We start from the raw sequence: 23673 nt of genomic DNA, 5'->3' as shown, positions 1-23673 counted from the left end.
CACAGATGAAGATACCTAGCTGTTTAGCAATATATGGATATCTATTCTTTAAGCTTCTAGTGGTGTCCATACAGCCAGTCTTATAATAATAACACATATATCGTATGGAGGAGGTTTAAAGGATATTGACTAATTCAGCACGGCATTAGCTGAGGAGAGCAGACAGGGATCTTGTCCGCCGAGTGCAGAGAGGAATCAGTGGCATAATTTGGGCCATGGTGATGATGTATAAAATAAGAGTGGAAAAAAGAAAAGAGAGTGAATGATAGAAATAAATACTTGTCTTACAACCACTGAATATAGTGGCTTATTTGGCAGAGTAATCCTTTATCCTCATAATGAGAATAACAAGTAGACATAAAAGTGGAATCTGAGAAATAAAAGACAATATAATAGAAAATAAGAGAAATAGAGAAGACAATATAATAAGAGAATAGATAATAAGAGAAATATAATAAATAGATAGCAAATAAGTACTAGAAACAAACAAGATCAAGTATGAATACTTAATACTACTAGACTCACTTAAACTAGTTAATGGATACTAACTAATACTCAGTCTTGCCCATCATCTCCTCCAATTGTTCCACCGAAGTGGCCACCTGCTCGTCCGTGGGCAGGTTGACCACCAGCAAATACAGCACATCCTGCGTCAAGATCTTCCTGATAAGCCCCTGCTTCTTCCCCCGGGGCACACGAGGCCCCCGGGGCGCCCGTCCGCGAGCAACTCGCCGGGCATCGCGCTCCTCCCGGCGCGCTGCCCGGCGCTCCTGTTTGGCGGCGCGGCGGCGGCGAGACGGCGCAACGGCGCCCCCCGTAAGCAGGGCGATCAGGGAGCCGCTGTTGGCCGGGTGGTTGGGGTCGTTGAAGCGGGATTTCATGGGGGCGCGTTGCTCAGCTGTTGTCGACAGGGAGGATCCTTGATGTTCGGCTTCCTAGTATCGTCAGTATTCAGTATAGACGTATAACGTGTAGTGAGTATGTTTACGTAGAAAGCTTGTGCCCGTCGGTCAAGATAGTCTTGCACCCAAGAGCCTGCGCTGCTCCATTTCTCGCGCATGCTCTTCTCCTCCTGCTCGCCCTGGTTGAGATCGCGAACGGCCGCCCGGTCGAGCTCGGGAAACACGAGCGGCGCAGCTTCGGGCAGCTCGATCTCGCCGTGGGTCTCGCCGCTGGTGAGACGGAAGTCCTTCAACCCCCGGCGCAGGCGAGACATTTCCGGATCCGCGGGCTTGCTGTACTTGGCGGCCGTCTGGTTGATGTCGAGCCGCTCCGCCGAGAAGATGGTTTGGCCGATCCTCTTGGAGAGGTTGCTCAGCAGCCCGCGCTGCTGGCCGGACACGTCGTCCTTGAACGCCATCACCATCGCGTAGAGCCCGCGCGGCATGAACAGCTCCTGGTTCACCCGGTCGAGAAAGGTGTTGCCGCGCTGTCGAGACTGCAGTTCCTTTGCTGTGCCCGCTACAACCTGCACGACGATGCTGACGATCTGTGTCGCGGCCTCGGGCACGAATCCCACCACGCCGGCGGCAACGTACACCACGTCGATCCACGGAGATGCCTAGTTGATTAGAGGATTGAACGAATGAAGAAGGGGGAATAGATGGCTAAGAAGATTGAACGAATAAAGAAAAGGGAGAATACCCTTCTAGCTACGTCCCAGTCGGTCAGGAACTGGAGAAAAACCTCCTGGCTGACGCCCACATCGTCCAGAACAGGCGCATACGCCCTCACGAAGCCACGGTCTTTCTGTCTCGGTCGGCGCTGGGGGATAATCACCGGGCAGGGCAGCGACGCCTGGAGAGGGACAGGAACAGGCCCAGCCAGACGGAGCAGCCGCTGCAGCATCTCCTCCTGCTTCTTCAGCTTCGTCTCCTCCGAGTCGGAGCCGCTGCTGACGGCCGCCTCTTCGTAGGACGGGGGGGCCACGCGCTCGACCATCTCGTCAAGTTCCCAGGCGGCCTCGTCGTGGGCGAATCCTTCTTCCGCTGATTCATTCTCGTTCTCTTCATCTTCATCGTCATCTTTGTCCTCTTCGTCTTTATCGTCATCTTCCACTTTCTCGTCACCTCTACTCGCTGGCTCTCCTGAACGCGAGCGAGCGGCGTGGATCGCCTCGGAAGTGAAGCCAAGGCCGCCGCCGATGATTTTCTTGATGATTCCCATGCTGGTGGTGCTGTTATCTGATGACTGCGTTGATCTCTTGATGATGCGTTGATCTCTTGATGATGCGTTGATCTCTTGATGATGACTGCGTTGGTGAGACAGTGAGACTCGTATTCAGTCACATGACTGTTGCCTCAGGCAAACTATACTACTACTACTGTTACTCTTGCTCTACCTTTCATATATAGCTGTATGATTATTATCGAAATACAATTCCCAGCGAGGGAATCTTCCCATCTTGCCCTCCGTCGTGACGAGTCGGATATCCTCCACCCGCTCCCCGGAATACAGCACCGTGTCTTCCTTGAAGGTGAAGGTGGAAGAGGAACAGGAGCTGCAATGGACTCCAGAGTCGGTGGATTGGCCCGCAGGGACGATGCTCCCGTCGTCAAACATTGCGCGCAGACCAACCAGCACGCCGTAGCTTCTGTACACGCCGTTGTAGAACTGAAAGAGCCCGGATGCTGCTCTGTCCGTCGGGATGCATCAGTTGGAACAGCTCATCGCCCGTTTCTCCCACAGGTTGGTTTCTGATAATTGTGGACATTCGATAGTAGCTTTTGATTGATTGTGGGTTTATTGGGTGGTCCTCTTTATGCATGCTTTACCAGTTGGCCGTTTTTAGACTGAGTTCTTGCCACTCAAGTCATTCTGACTAAATATAAGACTTAGAATAAACAGTGGTAAATAGATATCCAAAGTAGTTGAATAATATAAGTTAATTATCTTTATATATAGAACAGATATTGATCTAAGAGTCCTCTAATCTTAGACCAATAAGTCTATTGTTCTATTATACTGAAGGTAATAATAAGAGAGAAAAGCAAATCTATTCACTAGGAAATAATACTTAATAAAATCAGGGTTTATAAATCTATTAACTAGACAGATAAATGTTGTAAAGTAAAAAGATAGTCTTATATTCACTTCTACTGGTAACATTCTGAAGCCTCTCCTCAGCTTATTCACTTGCTGTAGCTACTATTTAAGGACCCCTTCCTCTCCCCTTCCATCCTGTCAGTCTTCCTCAGTATATCTTTCTTTTGTATGGCAATCGAGAAATCATCCGATTTCATAATACCAAAGTCTCTGCCTCATTCCTAACTGTCTTGCAAGAGTGATCTATCTTGATACCCATGCAACGGGATGGACATTCTTGTGCTTCATCTGGCGTCCTGGCGAAATTAGGGAGAAGTGCAACAATTGTCTATGTGGATATAAGCGTCTAGGTATAGCACCCTTGACTTTGGCTCGTTTCTTGTCTAATATTTACAAGTCCAGTCTTTACAAGAGGAGAATGTTACATTCCGGCTGGTTTATGTCGCCATGAGACGTCCTCTCTCATCACTCGACGACTCCACCTACCAACTGATTATGAATAGCCACTCTATCCCCAGGTGGAAGAAGCGAACTGCACTGCGGTGCTCGACGCGCAGAGAGAATTCCGGTTCTTCTAAAAGACAGGTGAAAGGACAGTCAAAGAATTATTGGATTGGATTTATTAAGATCATTACTAGTATCATTGATCAGCTTGAAGTTAATGGCTAGATAGTCTACCTGCCTGATTTATAATGATATAATGTTAAGAAATCCTGAAATTATAGTCATAGAACTGTCTGATTGTTTCCTATCCTTCAAGTATCTACCTCTCACATACTAGAGCAGATAAAGAAGAAAGCACAGTCATACCAAGCCTGGATAGCAAGAAACATAATCAACCAGTTTGGGTGTGGCAACCCGGGATACGCCCATTCATAGCCCTGCCGGATGCCGAAATGGGCCACACCCAGCAGCCCCTTGCCCAGCACCGAGACGCAGATGATGGTCTTGCGATGGGCAGCTGGGGGACCTTGTCGCTTGTAAGCGAATGCAATCAGGTATCCGATCCACCAGCACAGGGCGATAAGAAGGCAGAGCGTTGCATAGTAGGGGAGGATGGGAGCAGACGTAGGAGGCTATAGCAGCAGTCTTGTTAGATGTGATGTAGATATATAGATGATGATGATGATGATGATGATGATGGAATATGATGAATACCGTCTCTGGAGGGCTTCTGGAGGCCCAAAAGGTGGTGATGCTGGCTGTCCCCAGGAAGACGACGGCGCTCACCAACCACGGCAGCGATGTGGGCGTCGCCTCTTCACTTTCAGGTTGCAAGCGAGTTCGATAGAACTGCTGCTGCTGATCGATCGTACTGTAGGAGGGGAGAAGAGGTTCAGTCGACATTAGGATCAGATATGAATAGATGGATATTCTTTAAGGCAACAGAGCAGGACAGAAGATAAGGTGCAGCTGCATCACATGATTACCCCGCTTACAACAGCTGTACTTTATACACCTATAATTAGAATCTATCATATTACTCTATTCATACTTCAAGTAACTCTGACATCTCTAATAATACTCCCTAATTAAGATATAAAAAGTATATACTATACACATTTTCTATCTACTCTATATATAGAAAGAATGATTAAAATATATAAATATTAAAAAATGTCTCATAATTTTTTATAGTTGGTAATTAACTCTATTACATCATTGATTAAATATACTTTGACAGGTTTGAATAACTTCATTCCCCACCTTGAATTCCTCCCACCTTGCTATATTCCAAAATGTACAATGACAGCTAGCCAGCTGCGAGCCAGCGTCATCACCGTCGTTGTCCTCGCCTGGTTCTTCACGGGCCTGCGCTTTGTGGCTCGACGAGTGCGCCGGCTCAGTCTGGGAGCAGACGATTATCTGATTATTGCCAGCTTAGTACGGCAAGTCATTGCTAGTTATGAACAGTGTTAATAAGCTACAGATTCTACTATGTATCATCTCCGGAATATGTCTTGCCAGTATGTATATAAATGCACAGTCTATATTCTATACTGACCATCAGTGATCCATTATGGACTGGGACAGGACACAGCCCATCTTTCTTCTCACAACGCCCTCATGGTCCGCAAGGTATCTAGATACTCATACTCTTATCAATTCCATTCAGGTTATATTTCTGCTCTTAACGTCTTACAGCTCCTCTACATCTTCGAGATCTTCTACGTGCTCAACCTGCTCCTCATCAAACTCTCCATCCTGGCGCTGTACCGCCGCATCTTCACCGACGTGTCTCGCTTCTTCCGGATCGGCGCTCTCATCTGCGCCAGTGTCGCCCTCGCCTGGGCGCTGGCGTTTATCCCCGCGGCCATCTTTCAGTGCACGCCCGTCGCCAAGGCATGGGAAGCCGTCGATCGCGAACAGGGACCAGGACACTGCATCCAGCTGAAGATCGGCTTCTACTGTGTTGCTCTGCCCAATATCCTGACCGATCTTGCTATCCTTGCCTTACCGGTGCGGATCTGTTGGCAGCTCCACGGCAGCATTCTGTACCGCCTATCCATCATTAGTATTTTTCTCCTCGGTGCTTTGTACGTCAGCATAGTTACATAGACATGGTTATATATATTGATTGATCTAGTGTCGTCGGAGTCAGTCTCTATCGGTTCACTACTCTATTCGCATATTCCACTCGAAACGTATCAGGTAAGTCATAGGCCATATTATATACAGAGAGTAATTAATGTAATGACGATAGGAACCATCGCGCCAGCGACGGTCTGGTCGGTGATTGAATGCGCGGTGGCCATCATCTGCGCCTCGCTGCCCACATTGATGCCCCTGGTCCGTCTCTTGTCCTGCCGTGGCCGTCGTCTGTCTCACTCGAGTGCAGAGAGCAGCCAGCGTCGAGGGTTTTGCAGAAAGCAGACTTCATAAGAATAGGATAGGATTGAATTAGAATTGAGAATTGAGATAATTATGCTACTAGTTCAAGGCATATGGAGGTAGATCTGCAGGAGGGAAACATCTGTCATACGCGTTGGCGTCGTTCCCCCACCACGAGGGGAAGCTGAGGTTGGGCAGGTTGACGACGAAGATGCAGACCTGTGATGATTAGCGTGTGCTTGAATTGAGAGAAAGGAATTTATATATATATATAAATGTATATACTTACCAGAGTCATGAGTTGGGTGCCGCAGTCGAGACCGACGCCGGTGAGATAGTTATACTTTCTCCACCAGACCGGGGCATAGCGCGGGAGAATGCCCATGAAGAGGATACAGGCCAGCATGGAGGTGAAGAAGTTGACGGTCTCGTAGGCCGGGAAGAGCATGCCTCCGTAGAAGAGCAGGGTCGGGTTGAACCACTTCTCGAGGTCCCATTTGGGCATGCGCTTCTGCACGAGCCAGACAAGGAAGACCGAGGCCGGGCCGATGAGGAAGGCATAGTAGACCCATGGATAGCGTTCGTTGAAGAACTCCTTGGGGCCCAGGATGCCCCAGATGATCGAGTTGGAATAGTAGACACGCGTCTGCACCGCGTCCCACGCCTCGGAGGAGCGCTGGCCGATCAGGAACGGCCGTTCGCGGTCGACGATCAGCTGCATGAAGCCGTAGTTGATGAACGGGCCCAACAGGGTGCCCCAGACCTGGCCCCAGAACATCTCGCGCTCGGGGATCTTCATGTAGAAGCCGAACTTGTAGTCGGAGATCAGGTTCAGGTTCTGTTCCAGCACGCAGTAGCCGTACGTGTAGGCGGCCAGCACGGCAGTGGGCTTGCCCGGGAACATGATGCCGGCCAGCAGATCACTGAAGGAGCCCATACCCACCTGCGTGTTGGCCACCGCCCACAGGATCCCGTTCGGCCAGGTGAAGATGAAGGAAAACAGACAGATGACAACCAAGCCCCAGGCGGACAGCTTCATGTTGCCCTCGTAGCCCTGGGCGATGGCGATGACGGCACACGGCACCAGCAGGGCCATGTACCACCAGTGCGGGACACGCTTCTGGAAAGACATCAGCTTGAGGTAGGGGTCATCGTAGTCGCTGCGCTTGTTGTTCCAGGCCATCTTGAAGTCCTCGACGGCCGACTTGCCGTACCACAGGATGGCGTAGGCCAGCGAGGCCCCCAGGGCGGCAAAGGTCCAGAACCAGTTGAAGACGTACGAGGGCGCCCAGTAGGGGCCGCCGTAGATGGCCAGCGCGGTGCGGTTGACCTCGTTGTTGCTGCCGACAATGGCCGACACGTCGTAGGTGCTGCCGTTGATCGTGTACGTGTTGGTGTCCATCGGAGCAAAGTTCTGCGCGTTCATCGTGTTGCTGAAGTAGATGGCCGGATACAGGATCCAGAGGCAGAACAGGCAAAAGGCACACTGGTTCAGACTCGACCACAGAGGCGTGTAGTATGGATACATGAAGGTGATGTAGTTCCAATCGAGCGAGAAATCCAAGACGCCCTATTGATATTAGAACGGAAATATAGACGAAATGGATAAAGGGACGCACAAATCCGTAGTAGCCCGATCCCATGATGAAGGCCTTCCAGTTGCCATGGCCAAACCAGCAAACAAGTGGGAGAGAGCCCAGCAAGGGGAAGAAGAGCTCGGGGATCCATTCATAGGTGAATGTGACGGCGGCCACAATGGCAAAGTACTTGAGGGCCTTCTTGGTGGCAGACGGATTGCGGTGCATCGCGTTGAACAGCGCCACGTTGGGCAGGACTCCCGGATAGTACATCTTGGGCGGCCGGACGAGGATGTCACGGAAGAGGCCAGCAAAGCCGTATCCGATCATCTGCGAGGCCAGCAGGAAGAACATGGACCATCCGGCATTCAGCTTCTCGCCGTAGTACAGTTCAATGGCGGACAGGGGGCCCATTCCGATGGCCGTATAGCACTAATCCTTAGTTTTGATACCGAGAGAGAGAGAGAGAGAGATAAAAGGCACGTACACTCCCCCAGTAGGCAACAACAATAAGAGCGTGCTCTTTGGCGTTCCAGGGGCCCGGGTTCATCGACCACTTCCATCCAAACCAGTTGAACTGGCGCTTGGGCAGATAACGGGCCATGGCGTCGCCCATGCCCCAGGCCAGCAACTGCACGGCATAGCTGGTGATGGTGTTGTAGTATGGCTTGAAGAAATAAAAGGTCGACAGGGCACAGCCGACGAAGACCCAGAAGGTGGAAAGAACCCAGAAGCGGAAGGTGAGGATCGGTTCGCTGTGAAAACGTCAGAAAGGAGTCATGTGATGTCATGTGATATTATGGTCATGTGATATTATATGACATCACGTGATGTTGTGTCACATGACATTAAATAATACCACGTGACCATGACAAACAACATAATCTGATTGGACCAAAGAACTCACGTTGGGTCGTTCCGCAGATCGACGGTCTTGGCCACGAGAGGAATGGGATAGTCGTGCAGGCGGGGATCGATGAACTCGTCGTTGTCGTCGGGAACAATGCCCTCTCCCAGAGGCACGTCCTTGTAATGGCCCTCAAAGTCCTTCTGGGCGACAAACCCCGGAGCAACCTCGACGTCATGCAAGTCCGGCAGCTTCTCGTCCAAGACGGTGGCTCCCGTTTTGGTCACCTCGACCACAGGGGTCGAGACCGGGCTTTCATCCACACTGTCCGCCATGGTTAGTGGTGGTGGTGGTGGGAAATGAAGGGAAAGAGGAAAAGGAAGGATGTTGATAGAAAAGAAAAGAAGACCCCTCAGGGAAGAGGGGGGGGGGGGTGGTTTTAATTCGGTCTACCTTTATACAAATCCTCCCCCCAAAGTACTAAACGATTACCTCCTGTGGCAAGGAGGGAAGAGCGCACCTCATCTGACCGACTAGTCGTTATCGCCCAGATACGAAAATACCACCCTACTCCAAATGTAGGAGGACGGCGTACGCGGCTAGTGAGATAGCCTGGCTCGCCACGTTGCGGAGAGGGGGGGGGGTGTGAACTACTCCATACATGGTATCTACTACGGAGAACAAGGACCAAGCCTAATCTGAATGGACTACAATAAATTTGGTCTATTCCTGTAGGCTAGAGCAAGGCACAGGATGGCGATGGGTCTCACCATGTCCAAATCCACGAATCAGAACGGTTGAACCTTATCTCTTGGCGTGGCTGTCAACGAAAGATAGATAGGCGAACTATCTTGAACTGTCCAGGATAAGCGAGGTCACAAGTTACGTACAGGAAGAGAATAAAATATATAGCGGAACAGACTGGAATAATGGGTTTCTAGTAGGATAAAATACACATCTTTTTTTTTTATTGAAGCCTGTAGACGAGAAGGCAATACGAAGCACAGAGACAGTAACCTCCGACATGTGTACCCCTACTCATTTTACAGAATAAACGGCCCAATCGTATGGTCAACACCCATGTCCGTTATCTGCGCCCCACTATTCAGGAATGCGGAGACGCAGCCAATGTATGGGACGAACAGGGCCGGAGCTCCCACGTACCTCCGATGGACTAATGAGATGCAAAGGAATTGTTGGTCCCAGCCCGTCTATTTTCCTCGGTAACAACTGGAAGTACCTTGTCCCCTGTCAGATGGAATTTGTGAATAAATCATCAAAATTCTATTATTCAGCACTGATAGCCCTCCTCTGTCTACTCTATCTATGCTATCTACATGATGAGAAGAGGGCCGGTTTCCCCGGGTATAATTTTATTAGCTACACATTAATAAATCACCTATCAATTAGAGCCATTTATAACATCAATGCTGTTATTGGTGAGGGTGGGGTGGTGGAATAGAAGCATGTGATATGGAATAGACCCCCTATGTAGTACTTCTCCGCGTTGGAACGGACGTCCGGCCGGCCCAGGATTTGTACGCCATTTTAGCAGGTATTAGCCTAGGGCGAGCAAGTCAATAACCAACATGGCGCAATTTTCCATTGGAGGCTTGGGTTCTGATAAAACCAACAGCCACTAGAAGCTCTGTTTTTGATGCAGCATACCACTCCTTGTGTATGAACACTTGATTGGTGTCTAGTACATGCATAGAGTACGTCACATTGTTCTGCTTCTAGATCAAGGTTACATGAACTGATAAAGTGTCGGGAGTATGCAAATGATGGATGCAAAACTTATCAATTGGTTCCCAAGATTACCAGGATCCCACGGACTTCCGGCGGTTCTCATCGGGTGTGGCGCTGTCAGAAACTCAACTCATACCTAATCAATGTTTGCTCAATGATTACTCAAAATGACCAAATAATGTGAGATTGCCACTGAGACAAGGCCTCGCCACAAGGTGATAAGTAGAATGACATCAAAGAACTTGCCACGATGGACCTGTATAGGTATAAGGTGGTATTCAAGAGGCAAATTTGTGATTTCTAGTCCACTCTTGGACATATGATGCCACACACAACCAATCCACGAGTAAAAAAGAGTCTAGGTAGACGCTCCTTTGACCCAATGATTCAAGATAAGCAATGAGGCGTCAGCACTAGTAGATGCTCCAGCTGCTGTTGATCATTACTTGGTGGTATCCAAGCAGGGAGAAGAGGAATATCCCAGTCTATTTTGGAATTAGCCATGTAAGGACTCCCAGTCCAAATGCCCGGGAACTAATCAGGCTATGGAAACGGCAGCTCCTCAGTCACGACCTTTACACATTATATACTATGGAACAGTCACTTTTTTTTGACAATGGGATTAGCAATGTGTACAGAACTACATTTAGCTTAGTATCATATATCCTGAAATATAGATATTTCCTTATGAATATTCAAGCTATGTCTTTCTCTATAGAATGCAGCTCACCCTGGAAATGAGCTACCCTATAGAACAATCATCATCAGTGATGCCAGAGAGTATCTACATAAACACGGGAATACAAGTCCTTTTTATAGGCATCTCTAGGATAGGCAACAGTCATATGCCGATTGTTTGAGCGGGAGGATGCATCAATACATCAGTATGTTCTTTGACACTTACAAAGCCCAGTGTAATTAATACATCCTAACAATTGATTCTTCCCTACGAGCGAGGAATGGACTCATAGAAAAATCCCATTAGGGACAATAGCAATTGAGACCAACACCAGACTCTGCGTTATAATCTTTCTGGCTCTAAATCAGGGAATGACACCTGTATGGAGCCAAGTACGACAGCATATTAAACTCTAACTAGATGGGTTTTGGCATATCAAGGCCTGTAATCTGTTAAACTTGAAATTATAAACAGTGTGGGAAACTGATGCCTTGAAAGCTGATTCTATTTTAAAGTGTAAAGCCTAGAGTGAATACAAAGGACTTTTAGTTATGTCCCAAAGGCCTATTATTGTTCAGATAGCCTAGATAGTTGATGTACTCCATGAGCTGTTAAGAATTATAGATATAATATTCCACTAGATAACTATTTTAGAAGGTGACAGTAAGGCCTCAGGTGGTCACTGGTCAGTGAGCTGATATCAGCTGACCACTACCTATACAGTACCTTCAACATAATCTAGACTACACCCTAATAATACCAAATAATAGGCAAGGTCAATAGAAATGAATAAATATGGTTAAGGTCAATGGGTGACAGAGTAGTTAGATCTTATGTTAGAACTGAATAGCCGTATCCCCTCTGTAGCATCAAGTATAAACTGGTAGGACAGCTTTATACTGATAGAGTTAGAGCGACATAGTATCAGCCACCAGGATTCCTTGGAAGTCAAATGGTTGAAGAGTGGCAGGAACCGATTCCTTGTCAAGGGTCTACACCCCACCTGTGTACCTTTTTGATGGCCCTATGAGATTACCGTTGGATCAAATAAACTATATGGTGACCTGATTCTCGAACGGCCTGGTCCCCAGTATTTTGGGGGATAACCGCAGGGAAGAGCTGGGCAATCAGGAGATGAGCTCTGCAGGGGTACTCTATAAAATATAGACAATAGATTAAGCTTTTATCAGCAATCGGATCAATTGAATTATAAGTTACTCGGTTTCAAAAGTCTTATCAGAAATATACAGCCTTTCATGCATATTCCGTCCCGAAGGGTCGCGGCCGGGGGATCGGTTTGACCCCGAGCGATGTCGCGGTCGGAACTGACGGAATCCTGCGAGTTTGCTACTAAATGCAAGGGACATGACTTAATGCAGGCTTATTTAATATCAGCCTAATATACGAACGCCAGAATTTCCAGGGATCTACTCCGTAGAGGCATGGATTATAAAAAGGTTTGTAGCTGATGCAGAGAACTTTGTCTGAATCCAGAGTCCAACAATAGTTAATCCACTTCATCCGCAATAGAGCATATATATGATAAGGAGTCTTCACTACTCCTATCTTTATTTGCCAATATATGGAGGATCTGTACTTAGTACCGATAATCACTACCTACTCCAGTAAGGAGTCATTAGTTATCTCTGTAATTTAATTGGTCCCCGGTGCCAAGACACGGGAGTCGGAATCGGCTAATCCACTCTTACTCCATAACTGGTACTATTTCGTACCTGGATAATACTCACATGCTATATTGAAGCACTCGAATAGAGATAAGAGGAGACATGAAAGTAAATCCAGTGTATCCCAGGACATCATAGGAGCTCAACGGAAATCATAGGATATGAAAGGACAGTATAATAGAGAACAACCCAGACACATGGCAGGATCGAGTGCAGCTATTGAGTGAATGGTAGATACTATCACGAGTAAGCAGGCTGAATCAGAGTTTTCAACCGAGCCGCGTGGTCCGACAGTGGGCCAGTGGGCCGACGCCTCACTTCTTCTCCATCCCATGGCATGACTATTTATCATTCTCTTGAGGTATGGTATAGTATATATGTAGTATAAGATCCTGATTTACAACTATTATCACTTCCATGATCCCTATCATCTTTTTTTCTCAGTATAGGAGTCATATAGAACCACATACTCTGAGGTATCTCCTGTCTCTGGAATACTCCAATTAGAAGAGACATATTAGTAGTAAACAAGGATACAACCCAAGGGACCAGCCATGTGCCTGATTCTTGGCTGTCAAATGGGCAGGTAAGCTTTCCCCATCTCCACTGGTAGCGCAGCCACAGACCCACCTCGGCGCAGAGCCGGACCGACACCCGGCGCAGCATTCGAGCACGTGGGCTCCACCCTTCCAAAAACAGCAGCGGGCCGAACTAAATAGTAGTAGTTGATCGTGATAGTTGATGGTGATAATGGAAGGAACAGCGGCTAAGTGGAGACACCGGATGGAAGGATTGTCATTCTAGACGCAGAGAGCACTGCAGGTTAGAGTATAGAAGATCAGGGTATATAAAGAGGGGAGCATCTGCGGGAGCATGAGCAGAACAGAACTCCAGCACTCCAGCACTCCAGCACTCTCTCATCAATCAAAGGCACTGAACTGTCAAGATGAAGCTCTCTGCTGGTCTGGCTCTGGCTGGTCTGTCCCTCGCGGCGGCCATGCCATTCAAGCGCTCCGGCCCTACCCCTGCCAAGGGCAAATGGTTTGACCGTATGGTTATCCTCCATCTCAACGAGTGATGCTTGAATGGATTCACTAACTGGAATTCCAGGCTTTGTGGTCATTGTTCTCGAGAACACCAACAAGGACGTCACCTTTGGTGATCCGTATTTCCTCAACCTGACCAACATGGGCATGACCCTGGGTGGTTACCACGGTACGTTCAGCCTGGGTATTCAGTTGAGTATATGGTTCTTGTGTTTCTAACTCATCATAGGCACCACTCACCCCTCCCAGGTATTTCAATTATCATTATTCACCCCTCCTGCCAAGTATAAACTGACATGATCAGCCCAACTACATCACCATGATCTCCAACACCATTGCTGGTGGAGTGTTTGATGATGCGGACCACAACACCACTCAGGATAGCATCATCGATCTCTTCGAGCCCGCCGGCATCACCTGGAGGGCCTACATGGAGGGATACACGCCTCTGGAGGGAGGTGACTGCAACCCTCTGACCGAGAACGACACGACTCTCTACGTCCGGTAGGATATCCAAAGACGTTGACACTTTTCGAAAGTCCTCATACTGAACCGTATAGCAAACACAACCCCTTCATGTCGTTTGACAACATCCGCAACAACAAGTCCCGTTGCCAGAACATCGTCAACGCCGAGGAACACTTCGCCAAAGACGTGGCTCTGGGCGCCGATGCCCCCATGTACATGTTCTACACGCCCAACCTGGACAACGACGCACACAACACCAACATCTCCTTTGCGGCCAAGGATGTGCAGTACCTCGTCGACACCATGCTGCTCAACAAGGAGTTCATGAAGAACACCATGATTCTGATTACGTTTGACGAAAACAGTAAGCTGCTTTACGTCTATATCATTATGCTGATCTTCATGCTAATGGGTAGACATCTATATTAATGACAACTTCGGTCTGGACAACTCCATCTACACGGTCATCCTGGGCAACGACACCATCAAGTGCTACGACTGCGTTGACCAGACCTACTACAACCGTAATTCCCCAGAACCAAGTATCGAATATTTATATTTATATCTACTGACTGACTGGCTTAGATTTCACCCAGGTGGTCACTCTGGAGAGGAACTGGAACCTGAGCACCATCGCCCAGCCGGACGGCAGCGAGGAGGGCTGGGATCAGTGGTGGCGCCCCTTTGGCCAGCTGCGCAGTGCCTCGGACGACGTGTGCGCCTATGCCCCCTGCAGCGAGTACTACGATGGCAAGAGCCCGGCTGCGTCTGATGGCAACTGGGAGGACCAGGACTTTTAATTATCATGAGTATGAGCTGATATAACGTAATTTAATGCAAAATAACTTAATCCTGTCAGGACACAGTATCTCAACTGCTAGCTATATTGTAAGCCGTCTAGCTGTGCCAGATATGAGCTATCGATGATTGATAATATAAGAGAATGGATAATCGATAAGAAGAAAAGGGATTACAGAGTGATCTCCAATAGCTGAGCCCCAACAGCAGTGTCCACCCCGTTGACATCGACATTGACGCCGCTGCCACCCCCCGTGGTGATGTACAAGTGGTCAAACTCGCCCTCACCCCGTCCAAAGGCACAGGCCGTCGGTTCCGCGATCTCGATCGAGTCGAGGTTGCCGGCAATCACCACCGACTGGTTGTTCCCTCCGTCCAGATCGAAGCTGACTTGCATGACGGTGTTTTCCGCCGCCGTGGCCAGATACGCATACATTCTGTCTGTGGTGTTTCCGAACCCATCCGGCGCCAGAGCAAAGTCGTCAAAGGCGATCCCCTGCGCGATCAGCTGCGGCGCCCCGGCAGTGACGTTCGGGTACAGTTTTGCGCGGCAGAAGTCAGCGCCAGCAGTCCAATACACGTATCCGTCGCGCACTTTGATCCCGTTGATGGAACTCATCATGTCGTTGGTGATGGCCTCCCACGTCTCGCCCGTCGTCGTGTCCACCGCAAAGATGGCCTCCTGGTACGTCGCCGTCGCGAGGATGATGCTCTCGTTGAACGCGGCCAGCCCGTTGAACCCCGTCGGGGCCGTCGGCCGAGCAATCAGGCTGATCTCGGGCTGGTTCTCGTTGTTGCCCGTAAAGTCCACCCGCCACACATGGGTCGCGTTCGCCGGCGGGTCCGAGATGTTGTCGGCCGTGGTGTTGGCGCCGGTGATGTAGAACACATCGGGGGCTGCCTCGGTGATGCCGGAGAGGCCGAGAACGGAGTCGAAGGTGTGCAGAACCACCTTCTGGGGGGTCTCTTCGCGCGGATCAAACGCCAGCAGACTTGCGGGGGGGCCGATTTCCGTCGTGAGGATGATGCCGTTGGACCGCACCGCCAGATTCTCCAGCCATGTGTCGTTCGAGGAGAACTGGTAGACCGTTGTGGTGTTCAGTTCGGCCGCCAGGGCGCCCACGGCGCACAGCAGGGTGAGAAGGGAGTACATGGTGGGTGTCAGATGTCAAATACAAAAGATCAAGGAGAAAATATTATTGCAAGGTAGAGCTCCTCTTATACTCGGCGTTAAGGGGCTCTAAACTGCTGGCATGACGAATATCATTGTTTCGGGTCTCCGCTGTGGGTGCAGATCTGCATAGCCGTCCTCTATCTTGAGACGCATTACGTGGCAGGTAGTTTAATTCATTACTTTAAGTTTAGCTACTTGGTAGTATGTAAAGCAGTCATGGTGTCTAGAAAAAAGGAATATATATTGTTTACTCCAGAGTCAGTCGATGGTAGTGACATTAAGAATACTATAAATTATACCCTGTCATGCACATCCTAATATACCGTATATTGAGTATCTTCTACTACATTTATATATCTTCGGTATATTGAATAGATGCTATCAGATCATTACAAAAAGAACTGATTTAACTATCAGCATAAGATAGTAGTGGCCGCGTGCAAGTACAGAGTACTCCGTAGTAGCTGAGTAGTATGGTAGGACAGGTATTAGTAAGAGAGTCGTCAGGACAGGAGATAGATACTAGGGAAAATTTAATAATCTCTAACAGTTAATGGGACGGACTATTACCGGCGAGACTCCATGCAGACTTGGGTTTTAACCGAGGTTAACCAGACTCTGGAGTACTTTGTAGAGTCAAACCAAGGCAGTGTCGCCGACTGTTCTAGACCTACGCCCAATCCTGCGTACTTTGGTACTCTTCAGCGGATTGCAAAACTGCAGAGTCATCTTCAACCCTAAGACTAAACCGTATTCAGATGCCTCGGAGCAAGTATAACCCGCTAGTTTCTATTAAAAGAATGTTACACACAAATGTACAGCATACAGAGGAGCCTAGCAGAGATATACTTTTAACTCGGGTCTGCAGGGGCAAAATGACGTTCAAGTCGCACAGAACGTGCGGATAATTAGACAATTACTACCTGGTTGTAAGTAGCTACAGAGTGAACTAATTACAAGTCTAGCGAGGTGCGGGGTATTGTCATAAAAGTTGGTGTCCCGGGGCTAGGGCTGAGAAAGTTGGCGATAGTATTATTGCTCCAGTGGACAAGGTACAAAGAATATCAACGGGGCTGGTTGCCAGGCACCCAACCAGCTCAAGCAGCTCAGCCAGCTCAACCAAGGAACAGCCTGGTACCTGTTGTGGTAGTAGCCAGCACAGTCAATGATGATTGGCCCAGCCATGCGATGACGACAACACTTGGAAACTTGATGATTGTGATCCCAAAGACCAAGTACAATCAGCACTCAATGCTTGATAGTATATTCAATTTTCATACAAATATAAGTATATATTTATTTATTTACATTTTATTTTACCTATGATGTCAAATGTCTGTATAAATTATCTATTTTACTTGTTGAGTTTGTACCTGATGACGTGGACAAAAGTCTGATCGAACCATGGGCGATCGCTGGGAATTGCCCAATCCACCCAGGATATGCGTGTGGCGAGGGCCGGTGGCAAGGATGCTGCCACGCGTCGTCAACAGCCCTCTTTGTTGCTTGGCAGGATTATAAGAATGCACTGGACAGTACAAGATTCTGGATTTTCTGTCTGAGTATTCTTTATATTCTTTACCTGTGCAACACTCGGTCGTTTATACAACACTCAGTCGTTTATACAACACACCATGAAGACCGTCATTGCCCTCGCCCTTGCGGCCTCCGCCCAGGCTCTCGTTGCCCGCAGCGACAGCTGCTGCTTCACGCTGACTGCCTCTGGCGGCGACTCCGGCACCCTCGGCCAGCTCACCGACGGCCAGGTGCGTGTGGGCGACGACACTCTGTCGGCTGCCACCTTCTGCCTTGCTGATGGCATCATCACTGACAGTGAGGGCCGGGGATGTGTCATTACTGGTAAATACTGAGACCCCATACATTGGTGACACTTGTGACTAATGTTGGATTCCATAGAGGAAACCACCCAGTTCCAGTGTGACGAGGGCGCGACCGGCACCTACGGCTTCACCCTCTCCTCCACCACGCTCGAGTTCGACGGCAGCGCGGCCTTTATTGCCTGCGCGACGGGCGAGAACAACGGCGACAACATCTACACGACCAACAGCACCTCGGTGACCGAGTGTGTGTCTATTGAGCTGACGGCCGACTCGACCTGCTCTGCTTCTTCCTCGGCTGCTGCCTCGTCCGTCGTCGCTGCCACCACCGTCGTGCCTGTGCCCGTGTCTTCCTCCGCCCCGGTCTCGGTGACTTCCATCCCCGTCTCGGTCCCCTCTGCTGCCAGCACCCCCGTCGCTGTCATCCCCGGCAGCTCGGCCGTCGTTACTGCGTCCAGCGTTGCGTCCAGCGTTGCATCCAGCTCTACCAGCTCCAGCTCCAGCTCCAGCTCCAGCTCTGGCTCTACCTCTGGCTCTGGCTCTACCACCAGCTCCACCACCTCCAGCTCCAGCTCGTCGTCTGTTGCTCCCACCAGCGGCGCTGCCAGCCTCTCGAGCTCTAGCTTGATCCAGGCTATCGTCCTGGGATTGAGCGCCTACCTGATGATCTAAGTAATGTCTAAATGTGGAATGAGTATATAATGTTTTTGGGAGCAGAATACTGGATATAATTCTGGAGTAGTTAGTACATAAAGGTTGTACAATACTGAGTATACTCTTCAGGTCTAGTATACTATATTAAGTCTAGCATACTATATCAATTAGGTCTAGTGTATTCTATTAATTAGGTCTACTCGTACTTGTACAAGGCATCAAGCCAACTGAAAGTCGAGTGATGAAACAGGTATAGAGGACTAATGCAGCTAAGACCAAGTGCCAAGCACTATATAGACTAGTTAGCTAATAACAAAGAAATGTGATGTGATGGCTGTGAGTGATAATCTTACAAGTGGAGCATCTCATGCATGCCAAGGGGCCTCCTGCATTCTCCGATCTCGGAGACGTCACACAACAGAGAGAGTAAATACGAGCTGTAGAATCCACGTTCCACGCCAGGAGAATTTCCAGAGATTGAGATTGTGATCTATCATGGGCGTCCGCCTGCGAAGAGCCCGGACGGTGTTCAGCCGAATCTCAGAAAAGTCCGAGGCAGAGAACATCTGCATCGAGCGAGATGGAAAAGACGAGACCGAATACACCCAGCGGGGAGTCCAGGATGTCGAGGCAGTGACCATCACCTGGTCCAAGGGGATGCTCATCGCAGTATTTGTCAAGTGAGTTGAGTCTGCATACTATACTATATTATACTGTATACTATACTGTATACTATAGTTATACTAATTTGCAGTATCTGGTTCCTCTATTTTGTCAATGCCTTCCAGTCGACCATCACCACCAGTCTAAACCCTTACGTGACGAGTTCCTTCCAGGCGCATTCCCTCTCCGCCGTGCCGACGGCCCTGGGCGATGCCTTTGCCGCCGCGACGTATCTGCCCATCGCCAAGATGATGGATGTCTGGGGTCGTGCCGAGGGGTTCCTGCTGATGGTGATCTGTGCGACCATCGGGCTCGTGCTCATGGCCGCCTGCAACAGTTTTGAAATCTACTGCGCCGCAAATGTGAGGATGAAAGATTGAACTGTTGAAGTTAAATGAATGATTCTTACATGATAGGTCTTTTACTATATTGGCTTCTACGGAATGGAATACGCAGTGGACGTGGTCACTGCCGATGTGTCGACGTTGAATAACCGGGCGCTCGCATACGCCTTCACCTCCTCGCCGTACATCATCACCGCATTTGCAGGCCCGAAAGTCGCCGACGAGTTCTACTACCAGGTCTCCTGGCGATGGGGATTCGGCTGCTGGGCCATCATCACGCCCATCGTTGCGGCGCCTCTTTACATCATCCTCAAATATAACCTGTACAAAGCGGAGAAGGAGGGCCATCGCATCAAACGGCCCAGTGGACGCACCCTCCTCGAGAGTATCGTCCATTATACAGTGGAATTTGACCGTACGTTCTCCATCTTCCCGATCAAAGGTTCCTTTGACTGAGGAGCAGTCCTTGGGGTTGTGATTTTCACAACCGGCCTGGTGTTGTTTGAATTGCCGTTTGATATCGCCGCATACGCCCCCGAAGGCTGGGGATCCGGGTATATCATCGCGATGCTGGTGGTCGGGTTCCTGATGCTGTTCGTGTTCGCCATCTGGGAGGCATGGCTGGCGCCGGTGCCGCTGCTGGATTGGAAGCTGTTGACCAACCGGACGATCGTCGGGACCGTGCTGCTGGATGCGACGTACCAGCTATCGAACTACTGCTGGAGCTACTACTTCACCTCGTGGCTGCAGGTCAACAACGACCTGACGATCACGACGGCCAACTACATCATCAACATCTTCGACATGGTCTCCGGGGCGCTGCTGCTGTTTGTCGGCTGGATGATCCGCCGCGTGGGGCGGTATAAATGGACGCTGTACATCTCCGTGCCGCTGTACATCTTCGCGCAGGGGCTGATGATCTACTTCCGCCGCCCGAACATGAACGTTGGGTACCAGGTGATGTGCCAGATCTTCCTGGCGATTGCGGGCTCGGTCTTTATTCTCATCGAGCAGCTGGCCATCCTGGCGGCGGTCGACCACCAGTACGTGGCGACGGCGCTGGCCCTGCTCAACGTCGTGGGCACTCTGGGCGACAGCGCCGGGCTCACGATCAGCACGGTGATCTGGCAGAACACGTACCACAAGGCGCTGCTTCGCTATCTGCCCGAATCGGCGCTGGCCAACATCCACAGCATCTACGAGGATCTCAGCACGCAAATCAGCTATCCCGTGGGCAGTGCCACCCGCATGGCTATCCAGAAGGCCTACGCGTATGCCGAGCTCCGCCTGCTGTCCGTCGGCTGCGGCATCATCGTCCTCGCCATCCCGTGGACCCTCCTCATCAAGGACATCAATCTCAAGCGCAAGCCGCAGGTCCAAGGCGTTGTTTTCTAATACCCTCTACTTCTTCCATTATACCCTCTCTACGGAGTCTACCCATTCTATACCTTTCGCTTTCTCTGGCCCGGAGTATACTGTAGTGTAGTTGATGTAAATTTTCAGAAGGATTCGCCTGTATTACATAAAGCCAAGTCGGCAATACTCCACAAACACCGAGAACGGCTGGTCAAGTGAGCAGATTATCTGATCCCTGCCCCCCGCTGCCGCCAATCAGCCGCGTGTGTGCCGTGCGATGCGGGTCCCCGGCGGGGCGTCTGTGGGTCCGCAGCATGGATCGGTGGTTGGCCTGGGTGGGCCTCCACGCGGCGTCGGATCAGATAACGGATAATTCCATCCGATTCTCGGCTAAAAATACCAGTCACGCCATCCGTTCGACCCTGGCGGCGGCCAGTGACGTAGCCGAGATCGGACGCTCCTGCGCACCGGCTGTGGAGTCGTCCTTATGAGTCTTCTAATAATGATGATGGCTAACGCCTGTCGCTGTTGCAAAGCATCACGTGATAGATCGACCTGAAGATACTCAACCCAACGATGGATGAGAAGACCGACTCCCTCGAGGGCAGGATCGTCTACGATGAGAACGAGGCCGTCAAGGCGGGCAGCCTGCCCGCCCTGGTCGGCCATCTGACGCGCCATGACCGGCTCGACGCCGCCTTCAACCGCACGTTTTTCATGCTGTACACCTACTTCACCACCACCGCCGAGCTGCTGGATCTGCTCATCGCCCGGTTTGACCAGTCGCCGGCACAGCCGCTGGTTCGGTTCCGTGTGATCAACGTGCTGAAGCAGTGGCTGGAGAATTTCTGGCCCGACGCCGCCGCCGCCGCCGCCGCCGACGAGGCCGCTCTATTGCTCAAAGTGCAGTCCTTTGCCCAGCGGGCGATGGCGGTGATCGACACCAACGCGACGCAACAGGTGCTCGGCCTCATCCAGCGGCGTCGCGCAGGGTTCGTGGTGCCCCGGAAGATCTCGCGGCCATCTATTAGTGCCACGCCCCCGAAACCCATCCTCCCGCGCAAGCTGAAGCTGGACAAGCCGCAGTTCATCAAGATGGATCCCCTCGAGCTGGCTCGCCAGTTGACCATCCTGGAAGCCCACATGTTTAACAAGCTGCAGCCGGACAATTTCCTGCACAAGAACTTCCAGAAGAAGAACGAGCCCAACAACCAGATCCGGCCGTTGATCCGATATTCCAACCAGCTCTCCAACTGGGTTGGCTCGCTGATCCTCGCCGAACCCGATCTGAAGAAGCGGGCGGGCGTGATTGGCCATCTGGTGAATGTCGCAACAGTACGTTTCATTCTCTCCTATACCTTTATCTGACTTGCTTCTTATTCACAGTCAGTCCCTGTATGAACTCCAAAACTACTCGTCGGTGGTTTCCATCCTGTCGGGCCTGGAAAGCGCCCCCATCTACCGGCTGGTCCGGACATGGGCGATGGTGACCGAACGGGCGTGCAATTCCCTCCGACCCCTCCAGGCCCTCATTTCCAGCACACAGAATTACCAGACGTACCGGGATAAACTGCAGAGCACCGTCCCGCCGTGTATCCCCTTTCTGGGCGTCTTTCTCAAAGACATCACCTTCATCGAAGATGGAAACCCCGCCCTCACCCCGGACAACCTCATCAACTTCCAAAAATACACCCTCCTCGCCGCCACCCTCCACGACATCCAGCGCCTCAAGGAAACCCCGTACTGCCTGCAGCCCGTGCCGGAGCTGCAGGATTACCTGGCCGGCCAGCTCCAGTGCGCCGTCGACCTGCACGATCTGTGGGACAGGAGCTGTGAGCTGGAGCGCCAGGGGAGAGGCGACGAGAACAGACCCAGGGGGGTCTACACGCCCACGGGGGGGATGACGGCCTCCATGGTGGTCGCCTGTATGATTCTCGATGATTAGATGATAATGACCAAATATAGATTTAGACTGTATCTTCTGAGTTCTGTAGGGAGTCTACATTCTAGTAGATATAGTTCTCCTATCTTATCTCAGTTGCATGTAGTTTGATTCATGCACTTGATTATCACTCCAGCATGAGACTTGACATACGGATAATATAAGAACATACCATACTATTAAACTAATTTTTATAGTACTGCATAGTACACAGTACTCCAACATACAGAGATGTATGACCCGCCCTGACCCTATAACTAACCCTAACCCTAACCCTACAGTGCCCATGCTAACCGAATACGAGGTGGGAGCTGGTAATCCAAGCATTTCAATTCAAGACGAAGTACTACCAAGATCAATACTCAATTGAACCGCTTATTGAAAATCATAAAATACACTCTATAAGAGGTCACACTCTGAGTGAGAAGTGGAAATAATTATGTACACCACGCTTGGCTTATGACTGAGGTCGACAAATTATCTAGGCAAGAAACAGGCCAACGATAAGCCAGCAGGTAGCAGCCAGCCCGGACGAGACGAGCCCATACTGTGAGACAGACGCGCCAGTGTAGACGGGGGCACTGGAGCTGGCGGTCGAGGAACCAGATCCGCTCTGGGAGGCAGCAGAGGTCGCCACAGCGATGATGGTCGATCCTGAGGGAGCGGCAGTCGTCGTTGAGGCTGCAGTGATGGCCTCCACTCCGACAGGGATGGAGCCTGAGCTGGAACTAGAGGCAGAGCTGGAACTAGAGGCAGAGCTGGAGCTAGAGGCAGAGCTACCAGTGCCAGTGCCAGTGCTAGGGCTAGAGGCAGATACAGAGCCAGAGTTAGAGCTAGAACCAGAACCAGAGGTAGAGCCAGATTCCGAACCAGAGCCAGAGCTAGAACCAGGGCCAGAGGTGGAGCCAGAGCTAGAACCAGAGGTAGAACCAGAGGTAGAACCAGAGGTAGAACCAGAGGTAGAACCAGAGGTAGA

At 50.3% G+C, this 23673-nt stretch overlaps 7 protein-coding genes across 7 annotated transcripts; 4 read left to right on the top strand and 3 right to left on the bottom strand.

The window, feature by feature from the left end:
* Positions 1-64: 64 nt before the first annotated feature.
* Positions 65-4424, bottom strand: ASPZODRAFT_28995 (hypothetical protein). The gene is made up of 6 exons (XM_022728161.1): positions 4204-4424; positions 3913-4121; positions 2378-2635; positions 1645-2251; positions 989-1561; positions 65-935 (listed from the first exon to the last, which is right to left on the bottom strand). Exons 1-6 carry the CDS (start codon positions 4390-4392, stop codon positions 549-551), a joined length of 2223 nt encoding a protein of 740 aa, XP_022577180.1. The 5' UTR covers positions 4393-4424; the 3' UTR covers positions 65-548.
* A 505-nt stretch (positions 4425-4929) lies between these two features.
* On the top strand, positions 4930-6072 carry ASPZODRAFT_1285768 (hypothetical protein). The gene is made up of 3 exons (XM_022722059.1): positions 4930-5582; positions 5633-5697; positions 5750-6072. Exons 1-3 carry the CDS (start codon positions 5113-5115, stop codon positions 5926-5928), a joined length of 714 nt encoding a protein of 237 aa, XP_022577179.1. The 5' UTR covers positions 4930-5112; the 3' UTR covers positions 5929-6072.
* Positions 5768-8678, bottom strand: ASPZODRAFT_137049 (hypothetical protein). Its single transcript, XM_022724203.1, has 5 exons — positions 8362-8678; positions 7942-8209; positions 7497-7886; positions 6167-7447; positions 5768-6096 (listed from the first exon to the last, which is right to left on the bottom strand). The coding sequence occupies exons 1-5, from the start codon at positions 8634-8636 to the stop codon at positions 5977-5979; spliced, it is 2334 nt and encodes a 777-aa protein (XP_022577178.1). The 5' UTR covers positions 8637-8678; the 3' UTR covers positions 5768-5976.
* Positions 8679-13339: 4661 nt separating this feature from the next.
* ASPZODRAFT_2119352 (hypothetical protein) lies at positions 13340-14904 on the top strand. Its single transcript, XM_022727783.1, has 7 exons — positions 13340-13463; positions 13525-13629; positions 13690-13709; positions 13765-13964; positions 14021-14292; positions 14345-14452; positions 14514-14904. Exons 1-7 carry the CDS (start codon positions 13361-13363, stop codon positions 14726-14728), a joined length of 1023 nt encoding a protein of 340 aa, XP_022577177.1. The 5' UTR covers positions 13340-13360; the 3' UTR covers positions 14729-14904.
* On the bottom strand, positions 14759-15900 carry ASPZODRAFT_137048 (hypothetical protein). Its single transcript, XM_022724202.1, has one exon. The coding sequence runs from the start codon at positions 15877-15879 to the stop codon at positions 14899-14901; it is 981 nt and encodes a 326-aa protein (XP_022577176.1). The 5' UTR covers positions 15880-15900; the 3' UTR covers positions 14759-14898.
* Positions 15901-18863: 2963 nt separating this feature from the next.
* ASPZODRAFT_137047 (hypothetical protein) lies at positions 18864-20865 on the top strand. The gene is made up of 4 exons (XM_022724201.1): positions 18864-19072; positions 19147-19417; positions 19472-19814; positions 19863-20865. The coding sequence occupies exons 1-4, from the start codon at positions 18888-18890 to the stop codon at positions 20792-20794; spliced, it is 1731 nt and encodes a 576-aa protein (XP_022577175.1). The 5' UTR covers positions 18864-18887; the 3' UTR covers positions 20795-20865.
* A 402-nt stretch (positions 20866-21267) lies between these two features.
* On the top strand, positions 21268-22728 carry ASPZODRAFT_124995 (hypothetical protein). The gene is made up of 2 exons (XM_022721411.1): positions 21268-22090; positions 22146-22728. The coding sequence occupies exons 1-2, from the start codon at positions 21332-21334 to the stop codon at positions 22698-22700; spliced, it is 1314 nt and encodes a 437-aa protein (XP_022577174.1). The 5' UTR covers positions 21268-21331; the 3' UTR covers positions 22701-22728.
* Positions 22729-23673: the final 945 nt, after the last annotated feature.

The sequence above is a fragment of the Penicilliopsis zonata genome, assembly GCF_001890105.1.
Source record: "Penicilliopsis zonata CBS 506.65 unplaced genomic scaffold ASPZOscaffold_26, whole genome shotgun sequence".
Taxonomy (NCBI): domain Eukaryota; kingdom Fungi; phylum Ascomycota; class Eurotiomycetes; order Eurotiales; family Aspergillaceae; genus Penicilliopsis; species Penicilliopsis zonata.
Note: the sequence above shows the minus strand (reverse complement) of the source record. Positions and strands in the feature narration are given on the sequence as shown.